The following is a 9,773-nucleotide window of genomic DNA, read 5'->3' as shown; positions in this document are numbered from 1 at the left end:
CTGATGTGGCTGAGCAAAGCCCAGGTATGCCCTAAATGCCACTTTAGAGGACACTTTTCTCAGAAACAGAGCTGAGCTCAAATAGGAGGCAGGATGAACCCTTGGCAGGGAGACAAGTATTTTCAGTTTTTGCACCAAGGACAAAGCTCTCTCTGCCTGAAATTAGGCCTAAAGACCTGCTGAAAAACCTTTCTGAAACATCTGCTACTCCTTACAGTGTAAAATTTTTGAATTTGAGGGGTCTTTTGGGAGTGGGGTGGGTGTGGACATGTGTCCATACAGTAATGAGTATTTTAGACCAAACCACTACAACATGACACACGAGGCAAGAGGCAGCACACAGGGAGAATCTACTGGTGAGAGAGAACTTGCTCTGGCAGCAATAAAACCATGTGATCTGCATCATAGGCAGGCCATAAAAACACCTGAATCATCCATCATCCTTTAGATGTATCTATTTATCAATTATTTTCTCCACCTTATTTCACTTTATTATCACATTGGTTGAAAGAAGCGAAAGAGGCAGGCCAATATGCAGATGCTCTTTGTGGTTCTCCAGCCTGCACTTAATTAACTGTGAGTTGCTTTAAAAATAATTTAGGACAATGCTTCCACAGCACATTGCTGAAGTCTGACACAGTTCATGCTTTTGCTTCCCAGAACACGTGCAAAGCTCTCACCTGTGCCCAGCTGTTAATAAAAATCCCACAACCCAGTCTCTGTGCTGACTGAGAGAAGGAAATCAGACATGAGAGGTTGCTTTTTCTCCCTGCCCACCCCTCCCCTTTCCAGCAATCCTTTGCTCTGTCACCTACTCTGTTTAAAACCGCTTCAAACAGAGATGTTCTTAGTTAATATGTCACGTGAGGAAACTGTGCCAGCTCCTGCAACGGGCAGACAGCTGGGGCTCGCTCCTGGAGTAACACCATTAGTCATGGTGCTGACAGCTTCAGATGCTGAACTTCTCACATAAGGAAACAAAGTTACCAATTTATTATTTTTAATAAAATAATTGCTTTAATGCAGTATTTAAAATAATCTTTAACATCTGATCAATAAGATACAGTACACAAATATGGAAAATGCTGCACTTTACATAAAAAGTAAAGCTAAGCATTTAATTATACAAAACAATTTTGCCCGATGCCATCAATATCTTGCAAACTATAGTCAAAGTACTGCTTTTCTTTTATATATATATATATGCTATATATATACATATATAAATAATTTACAGCATTCATTTACTAGATTTGTTTACTACTGTTCCAACAAAAACCAACATAACCGATTCACAGCTTAGTGAATTTGGTAACCATCTGCAGAGGTTCTGACAGTGGAGGATGTGTGAATAATTGCTTCAAGTTTTGGAGCAGCATGCCAAGTAACCATGGGAAGCTTGTTCTTTCAAAGAAAAAAAATTCAGCAGGAAGCCATTCAATAGTTGGTTAGAGCACAGTGCTAATAATGTTCTGTGTTTGATCCCTGTGCAGGCCGTTCACTTAAGAGTTGGACTTGATGATCCTGGGAGGGTCCCTTCCAACTCAGGATATTCTGTGATTCCGTGAATGCAGTCGGGGCCTTTCCCACCAGTCCTGGGAAACAGCCATGCTATACAGTGCTGTGTCATGGAAGGCAACATGTTTGGAGGCTGGGGAGAAGGGTAACCCAGACGGTTTTCCTTCTACCACAAAGCAGTCTTTACCAGCAAGTAGACAATCTTTGAATCTGTTCTAACAGTCTTTATAACCCAGAGTCCTCCTCCTCACTGAATGGAAACAAAGCAACTGTCTAAATACTTTTTATCTGAGAAGTTTCCCTGTTACACCACATTAAAGTATTAAATCAATATTCTAAAGCAGTGAATCCTGTGCTTTGCAAACAATGCTCCTCTCCAAGGAGAGTCTTCAGCTCCAGAGTTACAATGCATCTCAACTTTTCTCTTTTTTTTTAGTCAGAACAGGTTGTTTCTGTTAATATCTTTCCACATCTATGCTCAAGTTCAATGCTATTTTTTGTATCCACAGAAAAATAAACTGTTTCTTCTGTTTACCCTCCCTTTTTAGGATCTTTCACTCCTTGTATTTTTAGTAACTCCAAATTTTCCACGAGCATCCAAGTATGCCCTAACTACACTGTGGGATGTACTTCAATCACAAGAATGACTGATTTGTCCTCCTTCCCCCAGTCACTTTCTCAGAGGAAAGGCTGAGGGCAACTGAGGCAAAGTGTGGGGTAGAAAGGACCCCTCATTTGTTTTGCTTGCTACTTTGATCTCCACAAATAAGCATCCAGTAGTAATTCTAGACCCAGAAAACCTAAGATGTTGAGTCAGACAGGCATGTTTACTGACTGCTGGTTCATGATTAAAGACAGTTGCCATGCTATGCTGTGCCATTATAGCAATACTTGTTTCCCTAGAGAAGGTTGAATTGGAAGGTGGCACTTCCAATGTGGCACACATAGAACAGATGTTGCAGACTCTGGAGTACTGAAGCAAGTGACATACATAAACTAGGGACACTCATCAAGCCCTCAGAGCTTGTAAGACAGTTAAATGCAAGCAGGTAGGTACTTATGTGTGCAGCTCAGTGTTTTCACTGGTTTACAGACTGATATAAGCCAAATATTATTAAAAACCTTACAGGTGCTAAGTTAGGTATTTAATAAAAATGTTTATCTGTAAACAAGAGTTATCCTTACAACGGATCATTTTCCAGAAACTGGAATTTCAAGACAGTGCAACAATGCTTCAGTGTTTTCTTTGGCAGTAGACAGCAAGGTGAAATGCAAGATTCAAATCACTTCAGAAGAGCACGGTACAAGTGTAGAGAATGCTTCATCTCCTTTTCTTGTTCCATGCAGAATATCAAGTCCCTGAGACAGACACGGGTTACTCTTGGACAGAGCATCTGCTTCGTAAGGCTAAAACCTGATGATCCCGGAGCAATTCCATTGCCATTCAAACCCTAAATGGGGGAGAGAGGAAGAAAAAAACCCATCAGAAACATTAGAATTTCATGTAAATACAAGTTTTAACTAAACTGGTTGGATTATACTGCCTACTTGTATAGAACTAGCCCATTGATGTTCAGCTTTCCATGTTGAAAACCAGCAATCCAAAAGTCCTTTCACATTAGAAACTGAAAAAGACAAAGCAAGCACTTGCCAGCTGATGGTTTGTTCCAGTCAAAGCAATCACAAAGTTATTTTTTTCTTTAAAATTATATTAATATGGTAAGATAAATAACTGCCCTTTCACTGAAGTCTGCTAAACAGACTTGCACTGAGAAAGGACACGCCATCTCTGAAGAAGGTACTAGCACAGTACCTATGTGGAGCCCCAGGTTGTGCACAGCTCTTACTACCACCTGCTCCAGAGGTTTCCATCTCTTTATGAAGAAAACCGTCACTGAGAGTGCACCCTAGCTCTGGAACATGGTCAGGAGAAACTCTCATCCCGGCCATCATCTGTGCTCTGCCCTTTAAGGGAGCAACAAATACTCAGTGAAAGCATCCAGATATTCAGAGCACTGTATCTGAGCCTATCCATCTCAGTCAGCTGCCTTGCTTGGTTATGAAAATACAATTGGTAGGAGATGATGATGTTCAGTAGTTTTACATTCAAGCTACTGGAACGAGCAACCACCATGCTTTCCAAAATGCCCCAAGATTTATTATTAGGGGTGGGGAAGAGGAAGATTACCATGAGCTGCACAATAGACTGGCTACTTATCTTGGAGCCAATCTGTGCTGCACAGCCAGTCTCTTATCACTACTGGAGGGTTCTTGGTAATGAATGTAATTTGTACAAATACGAGTGCTCAGTCTCTGTAACTTCAGCAAGGCAATGCCTGCCAGCATCAACACCACTTGGAGATGGTGTTGCTTGGATGCAGTGTTAACTATATCAATTCTTACCCTAAATCTCTCTGCAAGACTTCAACAAAATGACTTTGCCCACTTTGCTTAGAGAAATCTGTATAAACCCCCCCATTTATTAGAAATTAATACCAGTACTGGACTACATATAGCAGTGAATGCTACTGTTGTTAGGGTGGAAGCATTGAAATTTATTAAAAATATAAAGAGATTCACCAGAGAGCACATGCTAGCCACAGAAAACCCAGAGCACATTGAAGAAATGGAAGCTGTATTTTTTACAAGCAGCACGCAGGGTATTCAGCACCATTTCATTTGCTTTACAGTCAATACTATTAAACACTATGAAATGCCATCATTTGAAACTTTCAGTTTGTTAAATGGCTTGGAACAAATTCGTGCGTGGGGAAGACTGCTGGCCACATTGCACAGAGGGCACTGCTGTCCTGGTAAGACACAAAAGGGTCACAGTTCAAGTTTGTCATATGACAACCCTGAAGGATCCAGGGAAAAGATAGCTCTGCAATGCAGCTGCCAGCACGGGTTGAAAAGGAGGTCAGTCCAACAGGATGCAGCAGAAGGCCCGAGGCAATGTTATAAATGAAACAAACCCCAAGGGTTTTCAGCAACCCAACAGCAATGTCCTTTATAATTCAAAGAACTTTATTGAGGTGAAAGTATTTTCTCTCTAAATAAGTCATTAGACTAGAAGTCTTACCTTTAAAAAGACACCAAACAAAGCCACCTCAATCCTGTTCACTCTTACAAAAAGGAGACAGACGGCACAAATCCCCCAGCCTGCTTTGGAAGCTGTTGTAGCTGCTAGATGCTACAGCAGGGCAGAAGCACCAAGCTGCCTGCATTTGAGACAGAGTTATGGATTTGTTTATTCTTAAATTCTTACCCATCATGCCCAGTGCAGAGACATAAAGCGATATTATGCTGTAATACCACATCCAAAGCCAAAGCTTATCCTGGGCCCTTGTTTGCTAAGACAGCCAGTTCACAGTTCTAAGTTTCCCATAGCATCACTCTGCCTTATCAAAGCTGCTGGGTACAGCATTTCAGGGGCCAGGAGCTCTTCAACAACCAACAGCTGCTAGCACAAGTTAAAGAAAAGGGTCCTTCTCTCAAAGTACATGATGGTTTAAAATTAAAGAAGCCAACAGACAGCCTAGGTCATTCCAGTCCAGATAGGGACCATGTTGGGGAACCCACTTTTAAGTAAATTTATACAGTGCTGAGCACGATCTCCTTTTAGCTACTGTCTTCCACAGTTGTATTGAAACACTGTTTTTTCATGCTTTTGTTTTAGAATTTGGACCAAGCAGTGGCCCAAGATCTGCACAACCCAAAGAGCCATCACAGGCACCTCTGGTAATGTCCAAGACTTTACTTAAGAAATGCTCACCTCTCAGCTCTCAAGTTGACACAAGGACACTTTAGGGGAGGGTCCTCTGCTGCTCCACTTGAGCAAATTCCTATTGGGCAGGAGGTCGACCTTGTCTGGCCCTAGGCAACATCCTCTCCTTTAGATTTCACATACCCCTTCCTCAAAAGCACAAAGCTTTTGAGACCTGAAAAACACCAGCCCACTCCTTGCTCCCAGACATCTCTATTATGTTCCTCCCATTCGGGCAGCAACCACTCATGTCTTGCTGTTTTGGGGGATTCTTCACTGCTAGTCTTCAGCATACCCCAAGACAGCTTTGTCTATTTCGAGGGGAAGTGAAAAGTGCTGCTTTTCAACCAGGTCACAGACAAGTACAAAGATAAGCAAATAGAAAATCCATCTTAGTAGAATCAATGCTAGCAAAGGGTACCGCAACCAGCCTGCATCCCCCTTCTGCAACATCTAATTACTAGTGCTCTAACTAGCAGCTTCTTTTTTTCTCTCTCTTTTTTTTTGTTACCCTATAGTTCCTGCCTTTCACTGAACCCTCACCACCCTGCCTTCCTTCCAAAAGGGAAATGACACAGAGACATGCAGCCCAGGAGGGCCGACTACCAGTGCAGATTCTACCTGCAGATTCAGCTGACAGACCCTGTTTGTAAGCCAGGTAAGGCACTGCAGCAGTGTAACTCTGCACCACTGTAAACCCCCCTTCCCAGTACTGAGACCACCAGCTAGCTTAAAATCAGCCCCAGGAGGTCACAACAGCAGCAGTCCTGCTTTTGAACTATCCTCAGAACTGAGCCCCATCACCAACTTTTCAACAGCAGCACAGTGTCACCCTTAGAGCCTTTTATACACACCTGACAGAGATCAATTACACTCACTGATCTTGGCAGCAGAACACATTGTGGAGCTCCTGCTGTAGTCCCAAGCTAGTGAGCAGCCAGTTTTTTTCAGAGGTTGCTCTGAAAACCTGTTTTAAGATCTCTAGAGCTCTCTCCAGTGGCTGGATGGAGAATTAAATACCTACTCTCTGAAAGGCAAGAGTGAAGTTAATACAGAGCCACAATTACCACCTTGCTTCCAGTCTGCAAGGTATCTGGAGCATGGCATCTGCAAGTTTGGATCATGGATACTGACAAGGATTTCAAAACTGCTCAGAGCTATTCTACAGGCTCTGACATAAAGCTCAGAGTGGTCTGCGGACACCTTCCTCCCCACCAAGTTCTTGTCAGGTTCAGGGAGCTGTTCCTGGTGGAGTACATGCTCCCTTCCCAAATTCAATGACTTCACACCAACCAAAATTCAAAATTTTAAACTCTTGGGAGGGAGGCACTTTAAGGGAGAAAAGTGTTCAGTCAGATGTTAAAAGTCAAGCCAAGAGTTCTCATTTCAATTTCTGGTGTGGCATAAACATATCACAGCCCCAGAGCCAAGATCCCAAGAGAGTGAACTGTTACTGCAGCTCTGCTGAACATTATAAAAATACCACCAGCAGAAAGAAGCAAAGTCATGAGACACTTTTGAATGACATCTCCAAACAATGAAAAATGACAGCTGTGTGCAGCACAGACGTTGTTGAAAGGTGGTAAGAGCACCTAGTGAATTGAAGCAAAAGCATCCAGGTTCAACCCCCATCTCTGTCATGTGTGGTCACACTGAGGGCACTGATACCTAGTGTATGCTGTACTTGGTTTCCCAGCTGTAAAACAGAACACCTTCCTGTCTCATAAGAGGAAACAAGGGTTAAAAAACCATTAACACATTGTTTCCAAGCACTTCCTGAGTCTCCCCCAGCAGCCAGGGGAAAAGGAACAGACCCTGTAAAAATTGTGATATTTTTGCTCGTACAAACAAGTGCCTAATCTAGACCAGAGAAAACAAAGTGAAAGAAGTTGATAGTAGTTTGGTGACAAGCCAGCCTACTGATGCTGCCTATTCTAACAAACCTCGGTCTGACAGAAATAATCCCACATTTACAACACCAAAATATTGCATGACTCCATATTTATATGATTTTTTTTTTTTAATTAAGTTGGTTGTGTTAGGTTGGGGTATGGGGATTTGATTTTATTTTTTAACCTTACAGACCATTAGAGTAGCTCAAGCCAATGGCTGAAAGACTCAGATCTCTGTATCCAGGCTGCTTTTTGTGCAGCTGAAAACAAATGTGTATTTATGATGTTATCAGCAGCCTACAAAAAAGCCTCCTGAAGTTGTCAGATCTATATAATAGAAAACTCCATTCAACTACACATTTTTCTTCAGATTTCATTGCAACATTCCTACAAGTCCTTTCAGATGTAGGCAACAACATGTTTTACATATTGAAACAAATTACTGTGAATGCAATGTCAGTTTATTCACTATTATGCCCAAGATTCATGTATGCATGTCACTTCGTATGGGTACATCAGATGCTTAATCTGTACCTGGAGGTAATGAATACTATACAAATATGTCATGTTAGTTAATAGACAATTATTAAGCTGAAATTTTCTGGCTCTTTGCCACAGCATTTTAAGCAATGTATTGTCAACTAAATTATAAATCTCTTGACCCTTCACATGTCATCAACATTTGTGCGTTACCAATATGTTCAGCCTAAAGCTACAATGCAATTAGTCATTTAAATTGCAGATATCTTTCACATATAAGAAGAATTAAGTTCATCTCTAGCACACAGAAGGCACGATTTGGGCCAATGAACTGTATTTCTGAAGTGTGTGAATGACAGTTGAGAATATTTTTGCCTATTTACATGGGGAAAAAATTCAGATCAAGTGTATGGCCTAGACTGACAGGAGCCAGGAAATTCAGCACAGAAACTGAAACTCTCTCGCTGACTGAGCTGTGCTTAGTTAGATCTTGAAACAGATAACTAAGATGCTGAAGACATTTTATAATTGCAGTAACTCTTAGCTCCCTTCTTACCCCAAGGTATGACCATGTCATAGGCACTTCAGTTGTCCAAGAGCTTAAATAAGAACCAGAAATTGAAATCGAGAGTATGCATATATTAGGCATATGCAAAGTAGAAAAAACCTCACCCTCCAGTATCACTTTAGACCTGTGGGCTAGGAGAAGGGGTGACAGAGACAGAAAAAGACACAGAGAAAGTGAGGGAAACTGCTGAAGTGTAGAAACAGATTTTGTAGCCTGGTTAGAAACACCTACTTATATATAAGTAGTCCAATTTGAAGTGATTGCTTTCAAATTAATTTTATGCATCTTCTAAGAAAATACTTTAGCAGACTATCATGTACCAATGCCAAAGACCAGGCAGTGTCCTCATTGCACAGGGAGCAGCAAACCTATCATTTGTTACAGAGCCAATTCATGCCTTTAAATTCACACTTAGACACAGTTGTGCCCGTTAACACCAGTACTGAAGCTGATGAATTATGCTAGTGTGTTCCCTCATCACAACAGCTTATGGCCAAAAAGGTGGCAGTAGCTTCTACAGTTACCACTTTTAAGGGCATAAACTTATATATTCCTTAACTACACACACCCCTTCTGCAAATGCAAAGAAAAAAAAAGCCATTTGATTGTCACACACCAGAAAAAACAAATCATGTCTCTTCCCCAGTCACTTGGAAGAGTTGGGTTTACTTCCATCCTGCAGAAAGGACTTCTTGCTCAAAGGCTTAGTTCTTCCTTGGTCAACCTAAAGAACATTTCCAAAGCTTAAATAAACACCATGAACAGAATACATTTAATTAACATACATACCAGCATCCCAAAGCTGTAAAGCAAGAAGGGTAAGTTTAAGTTCTGCTAACAATGATCAGATGTGGCAGACACAAGAGAAGACGACAAGCTCATTTCCTCCACCCACAGTCAATAATAAAAATTGAACAATGACCACTGTGGTAAACAAGGCATTTCTCCCATTTTTGCTTGCCAAACTTCTTTGCAGAAGGAGAATGCAAGCTTATGTGTGGACTGCTGTATTAGATGTGCATAACCCTGGAAGTATCACATTATTTTAAGCATGTTGGGCAGGGCTAGGAGTTTGACAGAAAGGAAGTACTTGAATGACTCTGCACTGACCACAGCATTATCAGCTGCATGATTCACTTACGTAGCAACTACTTGCAGTAGCTTAAGTTTCCACAGCAAAGCCAGACTATCTGTGACAAGGCAAGACCCACACTTACTAACAGATCAGCCAGTCTTGGCAGGGGACAGAACAGACATAAGCAGTATCTAGAAGGAGGAATTTCCTTTGCCATTGGAATTGCCAAAGGAATTTCCTTTTTGCCAAAAGAAAGAAAAGACATGAGATGTACACCCCCAAGTCAGTCAGTGGAACCAACTTGGAAGAAAGCAAGGGAAGAACACAGCACCACCAGCACTTTCGGGCAGGAGAGACAGCATCACTTCCAAGTACTTAATGTATTATCATGGAGCCAGAAAAGTAATGCAAAGCAAGTAGTCTACCCCAAAAAATTACACAGAAGTACAAGCATCCAACTAAGCTTTCCTGTAC

At 41.5% G+C, this 9,773-nt stretch overlaps 1 protein-coding gene across 2 annotated transcripts in view; it reads right to left on the bottom strand.

Annotated features, from left to right (window-relative positions):
* Positions 1-1,028: 1,028 nt before the first annotated feature.
* TAF4B (TATA-box binding protein associated factor 4b) overlaps positions 1,029-9,773 on the bottom strand; it is a 74,002-nt gene continuing 65,257 nt past the window's right edge. For both annotated transcript variants that reach the window (XM_069004642.1, XM_069004643.1), the window contains exon 15: positions 1,029-2,969. In XM_069004642.1, the coding sequence (XP_068860743.1) occupies positions 2,802-2,969 (168 nt within the window). In that variant the 3' untranslated portion in view covers positions 1,029-2,801. The remainder of the gene's footprint in view (positions 2,970-9,773) is intronic.

This window comes from Aphelocoma coerulescens, chromosome 2 (assembly GCF_041296385.1).
Source record: "Aphelocoma coerulescens isolate FSJ_1873_10779 chromosome 2, UR_Acoe_1.0, whole genome shotgun sequence".
Lineage (NCBI taxonomy): Eukaryota > Metazoa > Chordata > Aves > Passeriformes > Corvidae > Aphelocoma > Aphelocoma coerulescens.
This window is presented reverse-complemented; position numbering and strand designations above follow the sequence as displayed.